General features: G+C 36.9%; 1 protein-coding gene across 1 annotated transcript in view; it reads left to right on the plus strand.

The window, feature by feature from the left end:
* LOC128656846 (vomeronasal type-2 receptor 26-like) overlaps positions 1-22,343 on the plus strand; it is a 97,463-nt gene extending 75,120 nt beyond the window's left edge. The window contains exon 4 of the mRNA XM_053711013.1: positions 21,448-22,343. Within this exon, the coding sequence (XP_053566988.1) occupies positions 21,448-22,343 (896 nt within the window). The remainder of the gene's footprint in view (positions 1-21,447) is intronic.
* Positions 22,344-22,678: the final 335 nt, after the last annotated feature.

Genomic DNA, 22,678 nt, shown 5'->3' on the forward strand with positions numbered 1-22,678 from the left:
AGTTATAGACTTAGTCAATTATGCTTCAATTAATAGAATGCCTTTTCTGCTCCTATCACTGGATGCAGAGAAGGCATTTGACAGAGTAAACTGGAATTATATGAGGGCTCTTTTGCAAAGGGTCGGAATTAGAGGGGAGTTTCAGGCAGCAATTTCCTCCTTATACCGAATCCCTGCAGCATACAATAGACTGGCAGGCTATCAATAAAGAACAATAGCAATTTGCAATAGAAATAGACAGGGGTGTCCTCTGTCGCCGCTGCTTTTCGCTCTTTGTATTGAACCTCTCGCAATCAAAATAAGAGACTGTTCAGATGTAACTGGCATAACGATAGGGAACAATCAATACAAAATGGCCTTATTTGCAGATGACGTGATATTGACACTGACAAAGCCCCTACTATCACTACCCCCCTTATACTCTATGTTACAGCGATTTAGTACCCTATCAGGCTATAAAATAAATGAGGATAAATGTGAAGCAATAGGTATTCATATACCAAACACCACTAAAAACTACTTGAGATCAACTTCTCCTTTAAATGGGCAAATAAGTACATTAAATACCTAGGAATTAATATTACAGCCAACGTCAATAGTCTTTATCAACACAATTATAAGCCGCTAATGACTCAGATAAAACAACTTATGACTAAATGGTCCAGATACAAAATCTCATTATTAGGAAGAATTGTAGCAACTAAAATGACGACCCTACCGAGACTGCTTTATCTTTTTAGATCATTACCCATCTCAGTCCCAATCACAGACCTTAATAACCTACAAAGGGATATACAGGCCTTTATCTGGAACAATAAAAGAGTGAGGCTCAATAAACAAATACTAACTAGACATAGATCAGGGGGTGGGCTAACCCTACCACATCTGGTCTCATACTATAATGCGGCCAGAATGGCACAAACTGCACTGTAGCATAATAGATTGGGGGATATTCAATGGATACAATTAGAAGCGGCCATTATGGGAATAGATGACATAGCCAAACTACTATGGACGACCAAAACAAATAGACCACAGACGGGGAGAAATTACATAGCTATTGCGCACACCTTGTACTTATGGGATAGAACCACTAAACTTTTCCCACTATTAAATAACAAATTGACAGTGGCACCACTGATAGATCTAAACTCCTCCTTAGACAAAATCGTGCAGGGTAAATGGATGAACAGAAGTCTTTATAGAATAGCCGACACAATTCTTAATAATAAGTTCCTTTCATTACATCAATATAATGAGCTTGATCCATCTGACCACAATACATGGTTCCACTACTTCTAATTGAGATCTAGAGTCACAGAGACTATGGGAAAAACACTTACGTGCAGATCCACACCATTTGAAATCCTATGTCTGTGAAAACAGAGACCAAAAAGGTCAATAGCAAGACTATACCCCACATTTAATAAATCAGACCCTATTGTCAAAACAACACACATGCTCAAGTGGGAAAAAACATTAGGTAAAGAATGGTCAGCGTTAGAATGGGTCGAGACACTAAGAAAAGTGACCACATTCACTATAAGGTCCTCATTGCAAGAAAACTACATAAAAACTGCATTTAGATGGTACCTACATCCATCCCAATTAATCAAGATGGGAGGCACTGACAATAGTCTTTGTTTCAGAGAGTGTGGGGAAGAGGGGACATATTTGCATACATGGTGGCACTGTCACAAAATACAGCCATTCTGGAGAGATACAAATAATCTACTAGGTAAAATTTTTGACAGAGATATAGAATTACTTCCTGAGAATGCATTATTACACTTTTCAATGGAGGGATATACCTCTAGTCAGAATAAGTTAATTGCTATAATTTGCACAGCCACCAGAATGTGCCTTGCCAAATATTGGAATACAGTACCCCCAGGATTTTTCCTAATAGAGCGAAAAATAGACCATTTCTGTCAGATGTTTAGTCTAGCAGCCGACTTACTAGCGACAAAGAACCAATTCTTCAATATGTTGGAACCATGGATTATGCTCACAGAAGCAAGAAATAGACATACATAGATAAGAGAGGAACAGGATACTTACTTATAACTAATAAGTTCATTAAAGCACAGTGTAATTAGCTCGGAACAAACATTGAGCGAAAAGTCAGTTATATATACAAATGTTTATTTTTGTCTTTTGTTTTGGATTTTCTCTTTTCTGTAGGATCTAGTTTTAATTGTCAGTGACAAGATTGTGAAATACAAATGTCAGGCAATTAATAGATTTCTTTGTATAAAAAAGCAGTTGTATTGATGAAAAGATGTATAATTTTAGATGTATGTAATAACATATGATAATAAAAGCAATTTCAACAAAAAAAATAAATGAAATAATATAATAGGTAAAGACAAAAAAATTGTTTGTCCCTTTAATAAGCCAATTCAATAACAAAACACATGAATTAGAGAAGATTCTGAAGAAATAATGGCATATACTGAAAACTGAAAATTTTTTAAAAACTTGCTTACTATCATACCCACAAATGGGTAGAAACCTTAAAACCATACTAGCCCCTACAGATAGGGATAGAAATAAGAAAACAATTAAAAAAAAGGAAAGAGATCTTAGTGGTAATCAACTTAAGGGCTTTCATCCATGCCTAACCTTTAAGGCCTGCAAACACGCTACTAAAAAGAAAAAATGAACTCCAAAAACAACAGGCAGAGTATGAAATTAATGATATCTACAGATGCTCTGATTATAACATTATCTATCTAATAGAGTGTATGTGTGGGGCACAATACATAGGGGAGTCCGAAAGGCCAGTTAAAGACAGAATTAGAGATCACCTAAATTATATTGAGAATATGGATCAAGAGAGGAATACACTGTTGTCTGTACCATGCCATTTAAAGAAATGCAATAATGGGAACCTAAAATATTTTAATGATACAATAATAGATAAAGTCAGTTCCAATTGGAGAGGTGGTAATATTAGGCAGGAACATTTAAGGCAAAAAGCCAAGTGGATTTTTGACTTAAAAACATTATCCCCCATGGGTTTAAATATAGATTTTGATCTAGGGTGTTTCCTAAATACATACATTATATAATTATAATTAAAATATAATATTACCTTTTTTTATATATTAGGATTATAGTTAAGACTGTTTAGATTATTTGTAAGGTTGTTTTTATGGTCATTATATTTTTATTTTTTTAATAATAATTTTTTATTGAGGTTTTTGCATAACAAACATAAAACTTAGTACACCATTTTTGTCAAAAGCACGGAATACATACAAGATTGACCAAAACATTTCGGTAGCTATATAATACATTGGTGAAAGGCTAATGAAACCTCAGTTTTTCAATAATACATCATAAATGACTGACCAGTTGGAAATATAGTATAAGGCCCCATGGGCCAAAAGTATAGACAAAAAGAGATATCTGATGGCCAGATGTCCAGCTCTTTAGGAGCTTCAAAAAGCGCGGGAATGCGTGTATAGAGAAAGGGGGAGGGGGAAATTCAGCGGGTAAGCACCGCTATATATAGGGGGGAAAAGGTGGAGGGCGGAGCCATAGATATATGAAAGTATTTTAGGAAACTTGAGTGACATGAGGAATAAACTGATACCATACATGGGAGAGAAAGCATCAGTTAAAACATATCAATAAAGGCTAAGACCATGTCTGACATACGTAACTTAGAGAGCCCCTGAGCCTGACAGTGATAGGGTAATATCATAGTTCCTGAGTGTTGGTCGATGTCTAAATGTCATTGTACTATCAATATTACTGTGATCCCCATTAAACTATGGAGTGTTAAAGTGTGAAACTGAAAATAGCAAATATATGTATAAGAGAGTTAAGCCATAAGTTTCTAGAAGGTAAACCCTAGATATATTCCCCTACAAGCCTTACTTGTGTGTATCTTATAAACTAGGTAAGAAGATTACATAGGCATAACTATAGGCTCAGACTACAGAGTTAGGCAACATGTATAGAGATAATGTCAACATGTGGAGCTCCAAAACCCACTAACATCAGCATTAGCATCAGTAAACTAAATCTCGCTAACTCAGTCGTATATATATCCGTTACAACAGGGCAAAGGATATATGTGTATAGTGGCTGTATGTGGTGCCCTAGCACATTAATAGCAACTTGATTTCTACAGCAATATATCTTGGCATGTAGGTGCTAACATAATGATAACATAATATAGCTGCCAAGATTTATTAATAGGAGTCCCTGCGACAATATTTTAAGGTGTATGGGCTGCTGGGGATTCATGTCTCATAATATATAGTATTTTATAGGGACTACAAGATCATTTCTAGAGGCTAAGTCCATATAGAGACTGCAGAAATGATAGGTTTTGTGTAAAATATATCTATGCTATCTCCTCTAATTGTAAATATGGTAGGAAAGATTTACCATTAGTCATATGGGAGTTTAGGCATGAAATTGTATCAATTCCTCAGTCCCCTATTCATATTCCAGGGCATAGCTGATCTCAAATAGAAATGTTAGTAGGCCTAGATGCATAAGTAGTACACTGTTGTAGATAGGGGACATGTTGGAGTATGCAATACAGTCAGCTATGTTACATCTCACTTTATTAGTTGGCTATAAGTAGTAAAGGACAATCAAACACGTGGATTACTTAGCTGCTATCAGAATCACCTCCACAACATTCAGTGTAACACATACATTATATTATGGTTCTGGGAGTATTGCAGTGGAGAGGTAAAGGTTATGTTCAAATGGAGCTAAACAATAGGGTGCCAATATTTAGAGTAAAAGCTCAATAACATAGAAGATAAGAAATTAAAGTTTCACACAAGCTAAGTTAATGTTAGTAAATTAGTAAAATCAAATAGGTAGGACAAAAGACAACTGACTATTGAGTGCTGCTAGTAGGTAAAGTGGTCATAATGCCATTTAGAGCTTAAGCTGTTAGGTGAACCTATTGCGCTCATATATCTGATAGAGGACAATAATAACTGCAACCAAGAAACCACAACCCCATAGTGTAAGGATCAGTAACATTCATTCTCAATATATAAAAATATTTGAGCTGAGTTTATAGGTTAGTTAATATAGGTATTTCAGACACTGTAAGTAAGGGATAGCATGAGAGCAAAGTGGAATTGAGACCATATGCACATAATAAATCACCGCATCCAACATGTTAATCATATCATCATTAACAAGAATCAGTGGAGCTGAGAACTAACTAAAATATCTTGTAAAGCCATGTAAAGATTTCAAACAATAGTAGGTGAGAGAACAGACAACAGCAATGTAACAGTAATGAGATTTTTTTGTTAAACTAGAAACTGGACATATAAAATCGAATAAAGAAACTAACATCATTTGCTAAAGTAGATGTAAGCGTTCCTGTAGTCCACTATATCTAGTATAGGAGCACAGCCTTGATCCGGGGTAACATAGCTGCATGAGGAGAATGTACCTTTAGTTAAAACAAGTGTAGAAGATCTCATGTTAAGGATTGTATTTACACAGTAGTAGTGTATTGAACCTGGACACAGCTGAACTATACCCCATACACAGTACTAACCAACTCCCTGTTTGTCCAGATCATTCCAGTGTGTGAGTGTGTGGCCTCGCAGCAGGACTTTCAACGAAAGAATTGTTCCTCTCACTACAGGGTAAGAGGTGCCGGGTGTCGCAAGCGTGAAGAGGTGTAGCCCTGAATTACCAGCCTGGAATGGTTCCGGAATCCTTGGGTCTGCAGGGGTTCCCATGCACTGTGCAGCCTTGTCGCATGCGTATTTCAGGGGACTATGGTAAGGCCAGCTGCAATCATAGTCAAATACCGCTGAAGCGCTAAGGGATTCCAGGCCTCCGGTGTGTTTAGAAGCGAAGAGTGTGTCAAGACGCAGACCGGTGTCACAGGGAGCCGGGCGTATATGCCTGAAGAACAAAGTCCCTGTACTTGTATGCCCCGCTAGTGTGGGGAGTTGTTTCACTGAGGACACGGGCTGAGTCTTCCTGAGCTCATTGAGCGCTGGATGTGATGATGGAGTCTCGATCTGCGGGTCAGCGAGATCTGGGGTTGGTCTTTCAAGGCTCGGTCTGTAGTGTACACTCTGCCTATTGGGAAATAACAGGTGGTCGTCAGGCCAAGCGGGGATATCGCTGTCCGTGCCCCTGCACGCTATAGTTAGATCTGCAAAGTAATAGTCCATCTTAGCCTCTAAATCTTGAAGCAGGGATTGTAAAGTGCCGCGGCATCCCTCCATATTCAGGGTATATCAACCGCCACGTGGCTTAGTACCTATGAATCCAGATCTTGCCGTTATGGTGGTGATAATCAGCTCTGCAGAGATGCTGGATGGTGTCAGAGCTATCTAGGCACTGTTAGGAGGTGGTGATAGCAGTTTTTTAAAGACTTATAAAGTGGTAGCTATCCTCTTCAGCTTACAGTTAGTCAGAGCCCCATGAGTTAGCAGCCATCCATGTCGGCAGTTGGCTCCGCCCCCCTGGTCATTATATTTTTAAGTATATCAACTGTTTTTTATTAATTTGTTGAGTTTTATGTGTCAAGAAAAAACTGATTATCAATAGTAGTAGAATTTATTGTAAAAATGCACTTCACTCAAAGTATATAATATATTTTATAACATAAGTTTTATGAATGTATTTTTAAGGATTAATAAATTCATAATGGAATCAGATGAAATTACCAATTAATTATTACCCTCCATTATAGTGTTTTTAAACATACTTTACAAATTAATGTATTTGGAAACGCGTTGCTCAGTTACACATTACACCCCAGAGAGGGCTACAGAGGCTTCCGTAGTGACTGCATGCTGACCACAGTTATATTGCATTTAAAAATTCCCTGTAATGGACACAAGCCGGTCTGTTCACAGGAAACGTTATCATCAGGTTGAGACGTATCTGAAGACGCATCAGACTTTTCCGTGTAACAGATTCATCTGCTGTCTGGGACACTTAAAGGGCCATGATACCCAAATGTTTAAACACTTGAAAGTGATACAGCATTATTGTAAAAAGCTGACTAGAAAATATCTCCTGTACATCTCTATGTAAAAAAGAAAGATATTTTACCTCAAAAGTTCCTCAGTAGCCACCTCCCATTGTAAAGGATTTCTAAGCAGCATTTTAGTAAGTCTGTCCTGGGACAGCTGAAAGGATGAGCCTCGTGAACTCTCATATTATTTCACCAATCAGGTAAAGGAAGCTTACTATAAAATTTCATGAGAGTTAAGTCAAATCTCATGAGATCACAGTAAGAGTTCATGACCTCAGCACTGCTGATGCTGATTGGCTGCTGTCTTCAGGGGGTTAGTGTTAGTTTTTTTTTAAGGGTGTATTGGGTGGGATTTATTTGTAGGTTAGGATTTGGGTGGCAAAAGAGCTAACTGACCTTTTAAGGGCAATACCCATCCAAATGCCCTTTTCAGGGAATGGGGAGCTTAGGTTTTTTTTAGATAGAATTTTATTTGGAAGGTTGGTTGTGTAGGTGGTGGGTTTTACTGTTGGGGGGGTTGTTTGTATTTTTAGGTAAAAGAGCTGATTACTTTGGGGCAATGCCACGCAAAAGGCCCTTTTATTGGTAGTTTAGTTTAGGCTAGGGTTTTTTATTTTGGGGGGCTTTTTTATTTTAATAGGGCTATTAGAGTAGGTGTAATTAGTTTAAATATCTGTAATTTGTTTATTATTTTCTGTAATTTAGTGGGGTTTTTTGTACTTTAGCTAATTTAATTTAATTTAGGTAATTGTATTTAATTTAGTTAATTTATTTAATTATATTGTAGTGTTAGGTGTTAGTGTAACTGATGTTAGGTTTTATTTTACAGTTACTTTTGTTTTTATTTTAGCTAGGTAGTTATTAAATAGTTAATAACTATTCTACCTAGTTAAAATAAATACAAACTTGCCTGTAAAATAGAAATAAACCCTAACGGCTAGATTTAGAGTTGGGCGGTAGCCGTCAAAACCAGCGTTAGAGGCTCCTAACGCTGGTTTTTACCGCCCTCTGGTATTTGGAGTCAGTCAGGAAAGGGTCTAACGCTCACTTTACAGCCGCGACTTTTACATACCGTAGATCCCCCTACGCCATTTGCGTATCCTATCTTTTCAATGGGATCTTTCTAACGCCGGTATTTAGAGTCGTGGCTGAAGTGAGCGTTAGAAATCTAACGACAAAACTCCAGCCGCAGAAAAAAGTCAGTAGTTAAGAGCTTTCTGGGCTAACGCCGGTTTATAAAGCTCTTAACTACTGTGCTCTAAAGTACACTAACACCCATAAACTACCTATGTACCCCTAAACCGAGGTTCCCCCACATCGCCGCCACTCTATTAAATTTTTTAACCCCTAATCTGCCGCTCCGTACACCGCCGCCAGCTAAGTTATCCCTATGTACCCCTAATCTGCTGCCCCTAATACCTCCGACACCTACATAATATTTATTAACCCCTAATCTGCAGCCCCCAACGTCGCCACCACCTACCTACACTTATTAACCCCTAATCTGCCGAGCGGACCGCACCGCTACTATAATAAAGTTATTAACCCCTAATCCGCCTCACTCCCGCCTCAATAACCCTATAATAAATAGTATTAACCCCTAATCTGCCCTCCCTAACATCGCCGACACCTAACTTCAAACATTAACCCCTAATCTGCTGACCGGAGCTCACCGCTATTCTAATAAAATTTTTAACCCCTAAAGCTAAGTCTAACCCTAACACTAACACCCCCCTAAGTTAAATATAATTTTTATCTAACGAAATAAATTAACTCTTATTATATAAATTATTCCTATTTAAAGCTAAATACTTACCTGTAAAATAAATCCTAATATAGCTACAATATAAATTAAAATTATATTGTAGCTATTTTAGGATTAATATTTATTTTACAGGCAACTTTGTAATTATTTTAACCAGGTACAATAGCTATTAAATAGTTAAGAACTATTTAATAGCTAAAATAGTTAAAATAATTTCAAAATTACCTGTAAAATAAATCCTAACCTAAGTTACAATTAAACCTAACACAAGTTATTTTTTGTAACTTAGTTCTTTTTTATTTTTTGTACTTTAGTTAGTTTATTTTATTGTAGTTATTTGTAGGTATTGCATTTAATTAATTTATTGATAGTGTAGTGTTAGGTTTAATTGTAGGTAATTATAGGTATTTTATTTAATTAATTTATTGATAGTGTAGTGTTAGGTTTTATTGTAACTTAGGTTAGGATTTATTTTACAGGTAATATTGTAATTATTTTTACTAGTTAGCTATTAAATAGTTATTAACTATTTAATAGCTATTGTACCTGGTTAAAATAAATACAAAGTTGCCTGTAAAATAAATATTAATCCTAAAATAGCTACAATATAATTATAATTTATATTGTAGCTATATTAGGGTTTATTTAACAGGTAAGTATTTAGATTTAAATAGGAATAATTTATTTAATAAGAGTTAATTTATTTAGTTAGATTTAAATTATATTTAACTTAGGGGGGTGTTAGTGTTAGGGTTAGACTTAGCTTTAGGGGTTAATACATTTATTATAGTAGCGGTGAGCTCCGATCGGCAGATTAGGGGTTAATTATTGTAGGTAGGTGGAGGCGACGTTGTGGGGGCAGATTAGGGGTTAATAAATATAATATAGGGGTCGGCGGTGTTAGGGGCAGCAGATTAGGGGTACATAACTATAATGTATGTTGCGGCGGTGTAAGGAGAGGCAGATTAGGGGTTAATAATAATATGCAGGGGTCAGCGATAGCGGGGGCGGCAGATTAGGGGTTAATAAGTGTAATGCTAGGGGTGTTTAGACTCGGGGTACATGTTAGAGTGTTAGGTGCAGACGTAGGAAGTGTTTCCCCATAGAAAACAATGGGGCTGCGTTAGGAGCTGAACGCTGCTTTTTTGCAGGTGTTAGGTTTTTTTTCAGCTAAAATTGCCCCATTGTTTTCTATGGGGGAATCATGCACGAGCACGTTTTTGAAGCTGGCCGCATCCGTAAGCACCGCTGGTATCGAGAGTTGCAGTGGCGTTAAATTATGCTCTATGCTCCCTTTTTGGAGCCTAACGCACTGAAAACCCAGCCATTCTGTGAACTCTAAATACCAGTGGTATTTAAAAGGTGCGGGGGAAAAAAGCACACGTAGCTAACGCAACCCTTTGGCCGCCAAACTCTAAATCTAGCCGTAAGCTAGCTACAATGTAACTATTAGTTGTTTTGTAGCTAGTTTAGGGTTTATTTCATAGGTGTTTAGTTTTAAATAGGAATAATGTAGTTAATGATAGTAATTTTATTTAGATTTATTTAAATTATATTTAAGTTAGGGGGTGTTAGGTTTAGACTTAGGTTTAGGGGTTAATATGTTTATTATAGTGGCAGCGATGTTGGGGGATGCAGATTAGGGGTTAAAAAGTGTAGGTAGGTTGCGGCGACATTGGGGAAGGCAGATTAGGGGTTAATAAATATAATGTAGGTGTCGGCGATGTTGGGGGCAGCAGATTAGGGGTTCATAAATATAATGTATGTGGCTGCGGTGTCCGGAGTGGCAGATTAGGGGTTAATATTTTTATTATAGTGTTTGCGAAGCGGGAGGGCCTCGGTTTAGGGGTTAACAGGTAGTTTATGGGTGTTAGTGTACTTTTTAGCACTTTAGTTATGAGTTTTATGTTACAACATTGTGCAATAAAACTCTTAACTATTGCCTTTTAGATGCGTTAGGACTCTTGACGGGGTAGGGTGTACCGCTCACTTTTTGGCCTCCCAGGACAGACTCGTAATACTGGCGCTATGGAAGTTCCATAGAAAAAAGACTTTACGAAGTTTACGTAAGTCATTTTGCAGTAAGGCCAAAGAAGTTTGCAGTGACCCTAAACCTTCAAGACTCGTAATACCAGAGTGCTTTTTTACCCTAACGCACAACTCGTAATCTAGCCGAAAGTTATTAACCCCTAATCTGCTGCTCCCGACATCCCCGTCACTAATAAAAGTTATTAACCCCTATTCCACCGTTCCCCAACATCACCACCACTATAATAAAGCTTTTAACCCCTATTCTGCCACTCCCTGACATCGCCGACAATAAATAAATTTATTAACCAATAAATATCTGGTCTCCCACATCTCTGCCACTAAATAAACCTATTAACCCCTAAACGACCAGTCCCCCACATCACAAAACACTAAATTAAACTATTAACCCCTAAACCTAACACCCCCCCCCAACTTTAAATTAAAATTACAATATAACTATATTTAAATAAATAAAAACTTACCTGTGAAATAAAAATAAAGCTAACATTAAACTCTACATCTCTCGTTGCCTGGATGAAGACTTCTCACCATCTGGATGTCCATACTTTAGGAACAATGAGTAGTTATTCTGGGGTTAGTGTTAGGTATTTCTTTTTATTTTTTGGGTGGTTTTTGTTTCAGATTAGGGTTTGGGCTTTGGAAAAAGAGCTAAATGCCCTTTTAAGGGGAATGAAAAAGAGCTGAATGCCCTTTTAAGGGCAGTACCCATACAAATGCCCCTTTGGGGCAATGGGTAGCTTAGTTTTTTTTTAGAGTTAGTTTTATTTATTTTGGGGGGTTGGTTGTGTGGTGGGTTTTACTGTTGGGGGACTGTGTATTTTAATTACAGGTAAAAGTGTTGTTTAACTAAGAGCAATGACCTACAAAAGGCCCTTTTTAAGGGCTATTGGTAGTTTATTGTAGGCTAAGGGGTGTTTTTATTTTGTTTTGTTTTTTATTTCTATAGAGCTATTAAATTAGGTGTAATTGTTTTTTTTTTTTTAAATTTAGTTTATTATATTGTGTACGCTTAGTGTTTTTTATTTTTCGTAATTTTAGTGTTTATTTTTTGTAATCTTAGATATTTTAATTTTTTTCGTAGTGTTATAGAATTTAGATTTTTTTTAATTGGTAGTATTTTTTTTATTTTATAAGAATAGTAGGGTTACGTTAATTTATAGTTTAATGTCAGGTTTATTTTTATTTCACAGATAAGTTTTTATTTTTTTAAATATAGTTATATTGTAATTTTAATTTAAAGTTAAGGTGGTGTTAGGTTTAGGGGTTAATAGTTTAATTTAGTGTTTTGCGATGTGGGGGGGGCGCAGTCTAGGGGTTAATAGGTTTATTTAGTGGCAGAGATGTGGGAGGTCAGAGGTTTAGGGGTTAATAGGTTTATTTAGTTGCGTAGATGTGGGAGGCCGGAGGTTTAAAGGTTAATAACTTTATTATAGTGTTGGCGATGTCGGGGAGCGGCACAATTGGAGTTAATATCTTTAAAATAGTATCAGCAATTTTGGGAGCGACAGATTAGGGGTTAATAAATTTATTTAATAGACGCAATGTGGGTGGGCAGCAGATTAGGGGTTAATAGGTTTTAAATAGTGTTTGCGATGCAGGAGGGTGGTGGTTTAGAGGTTAATAGGTAGTTTATGGCTGTTAGTGTACTTTGTAACACTTTAATTATGAGTTTCTGCTCTCAGATGGCGGTATGGATCATGTCGGTATAGGCTGTAACGCAAGATTTTTAGCCTCACCGCATAACCTGTAATACCGGTGCTATGAAAATCCCACGCAAAAACTTATTTTTTTTAGTGCGGAATGGACATTGCGTTACAGGTTAAAATGCTTGCGGTATAGCTATACCAACACGACTCACAATAGCTGCGTTACTGCTTTTACGGTGAAATTGCCATTTTTTCAGCGTTAAAAGCTGTAATGACAAAACTCATAATCTACGTGATTGATAATTAGTTTCTCGTAGTGCTGTTATACTGGAAGCCTATATCGTTGATGTTGTGCGCTGAGCAGGAATGTAAAAAAGCCTTATTTTAAAGGACTTTGCCTGTAATTATATGTATTCTGTAAAAGCAAAGCTCACCAGTCCTCCTATATCCCTGGTGGAATTATATAAAGCCACTTTCTACCATGAAAGCAGGGTGTCCCGCTAAGTGGCATATACTGCATTTTCATATGAGAAGGAGATGTCTACTTTACTAAAGTGCCCAATAAAATTCATAATTTTATAATCTTACAAAACAAATAGTTGAACCATTCACACAAAAAAACACAGAGAACAATTGTTATTGTTTTATTAAGATTCATCAAAATTCATAATAAAATTGTTCACTAAAAATTGTATTTAAAAAAACCCATAAAATCTGTTGGTAAAATAAACATGAATAAATCATATTAACTAATCACAGTGTGACTCATAATTAAAGTACACTAAGGGATCAATTATTAAAGCAGCGGATGCTGCTTCCGACCCACTCAGCTTCGCTCTTTAACTCGTCCGCCAACTCTGAGGCAGCAATCAGTCTGATCGGATATGATTGGGATGATTAACACCCCCTTGTAGCGGCAAATTGACTGCGAATGTGCAGGGGGTGGCATTGCACAAGCATTTCACGATAAATGTTTGTGCAATGATAAATGCCAACAGCATACGCTGTCGGCATTTATCAATGTGTGGTGGACAGCGGTTCATATCCGCTCGCACTATAATAAATCGGCCCCTAGATGTGCAAAAAAAGTAAGAAATTCATACTTAAAAGTCCAAAATACAAAGTGTAATTGTTTTTTTGTAAAATGGGCTGAATATGGGAGTTCCATGGGTGTGTATTAAATTTTCTCTCAAACCCCAGTTTAATTCTTTAAATGAGTTTTCATAAAAATACTCAGAGAATTAATTATTCTAAAAGAAAAACCTATGTATGAGAAAATTACAGCGAATTTAAGGCACAGGGGCTGATTTATAAAATGTCTGTCCGACATGATCCGCTCAGCCGATTATGTCCGACAAACATCCCTGAATGCCGACAGCTTACGCTGTCAGCATTTAAAGGGACATGACACCCACATTTTTTCTTTCATGATTTAGAAAGATAATGCAATTTTAAACATCTTTCTAATTTACTTATATTATCTAATTTGTTTTATTCTCTTGATATTCTTTGCTGAAAAGCATATCTAGATATGCTCAGCAGCAGCTGATTGGTTGCTGCACATAGAAGCCTCGTGTGATTGGCTCACCATGTGCTTTGCTTTTTCTTCAACTAAGGATATCTAAAAAATGAAGCAAAATAAATAATAGAAGCAAATTGTAATGTTGTTTAAATTTCTATTCTCTATCTGAATCATGAAAGAAAGATTTTGGGTTTAGTGGCCCTTTAATATTACACAAGCAGTTCACCAGAATGCCGCCCCCTGCAGATTATGAACCAATTGGTCGCTGGCAGGGGGTGTCAATTAACCCAATTGCTCAGAGTCGGTGGACCAGTTAAGGATCAGTCTTAAGAGAGGGATCAGGGGCCATTTGGCCCATTGATAATTCGGCCCCACAGTGTATTGAAAAAAGCATAATTTGATTTGAATTAAGCATAGCATTTATGCTTTAAAACACACTGGTTTCCGACTCTGCCCTTTTTTGCAAACTTTTAATTGGACGAGATCTCTCATTATTTGTATGGTAGAAACCTCGCCACTTGGAGGGACAGCCACTTTTTATAGAATTCCATGAGTGCTGCCCCTGCGAGTTTTGTAGTGGAAATCCAAGTCTTCACTGGCAATCTTTTTAGAATCAGGGATTTAATATAACATGCTAATATATTAACTGTTTGATTTATGTGTGAATGAAATCATGAAACGTTTCCAATACCTTACATCCATATTCTCTTTTAAGGTTTTGTACTGTGAAACATTTGTTTCACAAAATGTGATTCTGAAGCAGTTAGTAAGAAATAGTGACAGCTATTTATTTCTATAGATTAAATTACAATCTAAAAATGACAGTATTTTAGAATTGATGCATTTATGGGTTACCGTTCACAGTGCTCCAGGTAATCTTTTTGCAACTCCAAAAATTACATATGGTACAGTTTTTGGGCACTAAGTTATACTTCATCTGCACTATAACTCTAACTGATGCTTTCCATCCCCCCACTGCATTTACCTTTATTGTATTGTTTTTATAATCAAAGATTTGTATTGAGGTTTTTGTACATAACAACATAACAGGCACATGTTCTGTCACATATACAACAATTAGTATACACCATAATAATACAGCTTTGAGCATAGGGAAACAAGCATCAGTCATGAGGCCAAGTAATAGCTGTGTGCACAACATTAGTAGGCACTATGTTTCAGGAATAAAAAAAAAAAAAAAAGAGGATAAAAGTGACATACTTTTGAGACTGCAAAAAAATGGAAGCCTATCAGTTATGCAAAGATACATGCATTGAGTGTCCATAGAAATACAAGGACAGATAACAAGTTCATCTGCAATTCCAACAAAACATACGCTTAGATTTAGAGTTTGGCGGTTGCCGTGAAAACCAGCGTTAGAGGCTCCTAACACTGGTTTTTACTGCCCGCTGGTATTTGGAGTCAGTCAGGAAAGGGTCTAACGCTCACTTTCCAGCCGCGACTTTTCCATACCGCAGATCCCCTTATGTCAATTGCGTATCCTATCTTTTCAATGGGATCTTTCTAACGCCGGTATTTAGAGTCGTGGCTGAAGAGAGCGTTAGAAATCTAACGACAAAAGTCCAGCCGCAGAAAAAAGTCAGGAGTTAAGAGCTTTCTGGGCTAACGCCGGTTCATAAAGCTCTTAACTACTGTGCTCTAAAGTACACTAACACCCATAAACTACCTATGTACCCCTAAACCGAGGTCCCCCCACATCTCCACCACTCTATTAACATTTTTTAACCCCTAATCTGCCGACTGCACACCGCCGCCACCTACGTTATCCCTATGTACCCCTAATCTGCTGCCCCTAATACCTCCGACACCTACATAATATTTATTAACCCCTAATCTGCCGCCCCCAACGTAGCCGCCACCTACCTACACTTATTAACCCCTAATCTGCCGACCGGACCTCACCGCTACTATAATAAATGTATTAATCCCTAATCCGCCTCACTCCCGCCTCAATAACCCTATAATAAATAGTATTAACCCCAATCTTCCCTCCCTAACATCGCCGACACCTAACTTCAAGCATTAACCCCTAATCTGCCGACCGGACCTCACCGCTACTCTAATAAATTTTTTAACCCCTAAAGCTAATTCTAACCCTAACCCTAACACCCCCCTAAATTAAATATAATTTAAATCTAACTAAATAAATTAACTCTTATTAAATAAATTATTCCTATTTAAAGCTAAATACTTACCTGTAAAATAAACCCTAATATAGCTACAATATAAATTATAATTATATTGTAGCTATTTTAGGATTAATATTTATTTTACAGGCAACTTTGTAATTATTTTAACCAGGTACAATAGCTATTAAATAGTTAAGAACTATTTAATATCTACCTAGTTAAAATAATTACAAAATTACCTGTAAAATAAATCCTAACCTAAGTTACAATTAAACCTAACACTACACTATCAATAAATTAATTAAATAAAATACCTACAATTATCTACAATTAAACCTAACACTACACTATCAATAAATTAATTAAATACAATACCTACAATAAATACAATAAATTAAACTAACTAAAGTACAAAAAATAAAAAAGAACTGTTACAAAAATTAAAAAAATATTTACAAACATTAGAAAAATATTACAACAATTTTAATCTAATTACACCTACTCTAAGCCCCCTAATAAAATAACAAATACCCCCAAAATAAAAAAATGCCCTACCCTATTCTAAAATTAAAATAGAAAAGCTCTTTTACCTTACCAGCCCTTAAAAGCGCCCTTTGCGGGGCATGCCCCAAAGAATTCAGCTCTTTTGCCTGTAAAAAAAAAATACAATACCCCCCCAACATTACAACCCACCACCCACATACCCCTAAACTAACCCAAACCCCCCTTAAATAAACCTAACACTAAGCCCCTGAAGATCTCCCTACCTTGTCTTCACCACACCGGGTCCCAATCTGTCCAGAAGAGCCTCCGATGTCTTGATCCAAGCCCAAGCGGGGGGCTGAAGACATCCATCCTCCGGCTGAAGTCTTGACCCAAGCGGGCAGAAGAGTACATCCGGACCGGCAAACATCTTCATCCAAGCCGCATCTTCTATGTTCTTCCACCCGATGACGACCGGCTGATCTTCAAGACCTCCAGCGCGGATCCATCCTCTTCTTCCGACGACTAGACGATGAATGAAGGTTCCTTTAAGGGACGTCATCCAAGATGGTGTCCCTCGAATTCCGATTGGCTGATAGGATTCTATCAGCCAATCGGAATTAAGGTAGGAAAATTCTGATTGGCTGATGAAATCAGCCAATCAGATTCAAGTTCAATCCGATTGGCTGATCCAATCAGCCAATCAGATTGAGCTCGCATTCTATTGGCTGTTCCGATCAGCCAATAGAATGCGAGCTCAATCTGATTGACTGATCGGATCAGCCAATCGGATTGAACTTGAATCTGATTGCATTTTCCTACCTTAATTCCGATTGGCTGATAGAATCCTATCAGCCAATCGGAATTCGAGGGACGCCAAGCATTGAAAGGCCTCATAGCATTGAGAGGCCTCATAGCATTGAAACTTTATTTTCTGGTTACATAAACCTCCCAACTTGTCTATAGGGCATTCGTGGACCTATACCCAATAGATTGGATCACTAGAGGAAACTAGGGTGATATAGAGCCACTCTTGGGCATGGTGAATGAACATATAGATATAAACAAGTTATACAATGTAAATTAGCAACTGGCATTTTAGTTAAATGAGCATTGAATTATAGATTGAATTTACAAGTCTGCTTTTCTAAATCTAGATGCTGCTTCATCTCATGATCTCAGTGGGTAGGATTTGTACAATAATAGTGGGACAATTATCAGGAGGGTTTAATATACATACATATATCATACGAAATAGCATTTGGTATACAGATATTGTGAGCTGACTCTAGGATAATAAATAAGCAACATAGAGCTTAGATAGGTAGGGGGAGACCAATAGGGTACCTGATGCTAGTGACCAAGATATAATATGGACAACTAACTATAACTTACTTAAGATATGTCCTAGCTTCTTAGCTAAGTTGAGTCACCTAAGAAATATTCATAAGTGATAGCGGCAAGTAGTAACATCCTCTCTTCATTGATATGTAGAAACCAAGGAAAGTTTAATATATGTCTCAATTATATAATAAGCTTAGAGGCGTATGAATAATATATTACTGAAATAGTAGCATAAGTATCTAACTCAAAACCTTCATACGATGCATAAGTAAAAAGTTCATACGTAATCATAAATCTAAAGAAGATGACCTAGTGGCTCAAAGGCAAAGAGTAGAATGTATGCAGGGGATGCCTTATGTGAGGATTCGTTAATTCAACTGCACAACTCCAAAAAGCTTTCTGAAGTTTTATAAATTCAAGTCCCCTCACAACCAGTAAAAGAGACTCAATATAATACTGGTACAGCATATCAAGTACTTTGGAGGAAATGTGATATTTGTGCATTGCTCATTTATGGAAATCTTGAATTCAGAAAACAGATGAAAAGGCTAGGTATCATGCTAACTCAATCTCAATTATATACGTATAGAGAACTCTGAAACACATACAATAAGATTGTTCTCTGAGGTAACTTTAATAGTTGTGCTAAGTATTAGAGCAGGCTATAAAGGTGATATAAACTTTTGTATTGGATTCTAAAATTCACTGGTAATAGAGGTGTTTTTATAGTTGTAATTGGGGGTAGAAAGTAATAAGAAATAGAGTGAGTCAAAGTTATTCCAGTGTACATCTAGACCCATTTAAAGATTATACAGAGGCTTCTACCCTACCTTACCTTTACCGGGTCCAACTAAGCATGCTGCAGTAGAGATCCCTGTCATAGTTGATTTATGTCTGGTAGCTGGGATGATCTCCTGTGTTGACCCTACCATATGGTAGTTTGCTGATTCGAAGTATAAGGTCAAGGTCGACTTTGCCAGCAAATGGCCCCTTGGTCTGGGTGTGAGCCAGATGAAGTCTGAGTCTCGACTACGGGAGTCGGTCACACCTCCTGAGATGAGAGGTTGGCTCTTAGTTCCTCCACTGGCAAAGGAATTGAAGTTGGTGACCGCTGGTGCATCGGATGCTCTGTGGCTGGGGATTGCTCTCCTTTATATGATGATGTTCACCCTCCCAGGATCCAGAATTTTCAGGTCTGAAGTAATAGGGTTGGCTGAGGTATATATCTCAGTGCCGGGGTCAGTAGCTTTTTGCTCCACGTAGACTAGAGTACTTGTAAGCTCCTCTATTGGAGGTACTGAGGTCTGCGTGATATTGTATAGGGTCTCCGTTGGTTTGGGAGCATCTTTCACAGGGCGTAAAGGTTGTCCGCCGCCATATTCCTCATGAATACCACTGATAGTGCTTAGAAGATCACTAAACCCATCATCCATCTTTCGTTAACATTCTGCCAATAAGGCATATAGATTTACTTGATACTCCCCCATCTTATTATTTGGTGTCAACAGTTAAACCTGATTCACCAGGCAAACTGGGGGGGGGGATTGGGATAGATGTTGTAAGGCCGTTGCCTTACCTGACCAACTATCCAACGTGGTGCTTGTATGGTATCTTCCTGGATTGATAGCAATGACATAGCTAATCAGAGGATTCGCTGTAGTATATTAAGATCCTCTATTTTTGCGGCTGCCTGGACACGTCCCCTATTGTTTTGTTTATATTCCCCTCATCACTATTAAACATATTAGTGACCTCTCAACCTAGAAAAAAATTATAATTGTGCAGAATTAGTTCTCTCATTACAATCTACAATAATCACAACTTCCTGTAACTCCAGTCATTTCAATGGCTGACCCAATCACTGTAGCACAATTAATTATTACCATATCTTCCACAAAATGTATCTTTAATAACTGACCCAAACAACTAAAATATTACTCTTCTTAAAGTAATCCCCCCACACTAAATGACAGATGAATTGATGGCTTAGTACATGGAGCCCTAAATCTAACACCCCTCTGCATAATCTCCTGGCAATAAATAATTATGAGATTCATCTCCAAACACAAATAGCACCTTAACATCTAATGTCCAGTAAAGTACTAACATAACAAAAATACACACCTCCTCATATTACCTGTCTTAATATTCTTGCAGTTTTAAATGTTTTTCTGGCCAATTGCACATATTCTTTCCCATATTCCTAATTAATTTCTCATGTTCTAATGGATTCCTCCTCTATGAAACATTTAGTTTGGTTAATTTGGTTAATTAGTTTAGATTGGGGATTGGTGGACAAATTGACAAAATTGAGCCTGGTAACTTCTGATTGGCTTATTATTATTATTATTATTATTAATAATAATCAATTAGAGGTATGGTAGGGATTAATATTAACATTGACCCACTCATTTTTCTGATTGGCTAAATGTAATATTTAAATAATCATAATCATTTTTTTAGCTATAAATAGAAGCAACTACAACAGGAGTTCAAGACCCTGGTGTCAGATCAAAGAAGAACACCAGTTACTGACTGCAAAAAAAAAAGGCAAAAAGTGCTCCTTCTGGGTCTTGGTGGAAGCGTAAGCCAGAAGATGCTTTTGTACTGTGCCCCATAGAGATATATATGGAAAGGGCATTAGCACGGCAGTGCTATTCAACCTCCAGTTAGTGTGCATGAGTATTTTCGCTCGAGCGCAAATGTTTTACTTTTACTTGAAATAAGAGTGCAAGAATAGGAGTTCTATTGATTTAACTTACAAGGTATTATTCCTCAAGAGTGCTAATATTTTGCACTCCACTTGTAATCTAATTCAAAATCATATAGAAAGCTAATTAACATTATCTTCTCATTAAGGGCTAGATTATGAGTGGAGCGCAATATTATGAGTATGAAAATTTGATATTTGCTCTCCACTCAACCAAAAGCCAAGCACTTACGAGAGTGCGCTTTGATAGGTTCCAATGGAAGCCTTGTTTTCATGCCAGCAACCACAGAAAACACAGTCCCCTATTAACTCCTATGTAGAGGCACTTTAGGTGCCTTTTTTCTTCTTCTAAAAAAACACATCCCCTCACTTTATACCCTTATAACTGCTTTGTGCAGGTTTTTACAAAAAATAAATAAAATAAAAATGCTCATCTTTATATTTCATCTTTATGTACTGTCTTCTTTATTTTGGGGGCAATTGGGGCAACTTTTTTATCTTTAAACAGAGGTCTGACGTATTGTAATGGTTGGTTATGTAATGTACACCCGTAAATAGCTCTAAATTAGTTATTGTATTTATCTGATTAACAAATCAACATTATTTTAATTTTTAAATATTAACTATTAACTATTTTTTTAAATGTGATGGTGTTGATTGTTCAGTGTATGGTACAAATAATATATTTGCATTTTGTTTGTATTGTACTTTTTCCAAATCTAGTGTTTCTCATTGTTTAGTGCACACAACAAACAACATATGTTTATTTCTTTTGTTTTAGATTCAGCAAAATGTTTAACGTGCCCAGAAGATCAGTGGTCAAATGAAGAAAGAAACAGCTGCATCCCTAAGGACATAGAATTTCTTTCTTTTACGGAACCTTTGGGTTACATCATTACATTCTTTGCTTTTCTACTTTCTCTAATAACTGCTGCCATTCTTGTGATCTTTATCAAGTACCGGAACACTCCAATAGTGAAAGCTAATAATCGGCATATAAGCTGCATTCTCCTAGTATCTATTACTATCTGCTTCCTCTGCCCTCTGCTGTTCATTGGCCAACCAACACATATAAGCTGTATGCTTCGTCAGTCTGTGTTTGGGATTGCTTTTACTGTTGCTGTGTCATCTGTGTTGGCTAAAACAATGACTGTTGTTATTGCCTTTAAAGCCACAAAGCCAAATAGTAAGCTGAAAACCTGGTTAGGAAACAGATTCTCAAATCGGATAATTCTTATTTGCTGTTTTGGGGAGACTGTGATTTGTGCTAGTTGGGTAGTTAAGTTCCCTTCATTCCCAGAATCTGATACTTATAGTGAATATGGGAAGATTATTTTGCTGTGTAATGAAGGTTCTGTCTCTATGTTCTTCTGTGTAGTTGGGTATATGGGGATTCTAGCTTCCTTAAGCTTTCTCATTGCTTTTATAGCTAAAGATTTCCCTGATAGGTTTAATGAGGCTAAAAATATAACCTTCAGTATGTTGTTATTCTGTAGTGTGTGGATATCATTCATTCCTGCCTATCTGAGCACAAAGGGTAGGAAGACTGTAGCCGTAGAGATATTTGCCATCCTTGTTTCTGGGTCAGGTCTTCTAGGCTGTATATTTCTTCCAAAGTGCTACATTATTTTTATTAGATCAGATCTAAACATTCAGCAAACTGTTTTTAAAACATGAGATATTTTGAGAAAAACATTGGGCAAGATCACAATCCAATCATTTAACTAACTCCAAAAATTCAAGTAGCAGTTAAAAATGATCAATATTGTCTTGTTATTAAAAATATCATCCGCCGCCATAACATTGCAGTGTGTAATAGCTATGTTCAGTGTGTGCAAAATGTACCACTGCTGTTAATTTCCCCTTTTTTTACTACTGGCCACTTGTATATACTCTCTAATTTAAGTTTAGATCCTATCTGGCTAGATTACAAGTGGAGCTTTACATTAGCTCATGATAAAAGGCTAGCTGGTATATAGAGAAGTAGTGATATTTTTCCAATGTGATATTGA

Source organism: Bombina bombina, chromosome 4 (genome assembly GCF_027579735.1).
Source record: "Bombina bombina isolate aBomBom1 chromosome 4, aBomBom1.pri, whole genome shotgun sequence".
NCBI classification, from domain to species: domain Eukaryota; kingdom Metazoa; phylum Chordata; class Amphibia; order Anura; family Bombinatoridae; genus Bombina; species Bombina bombina.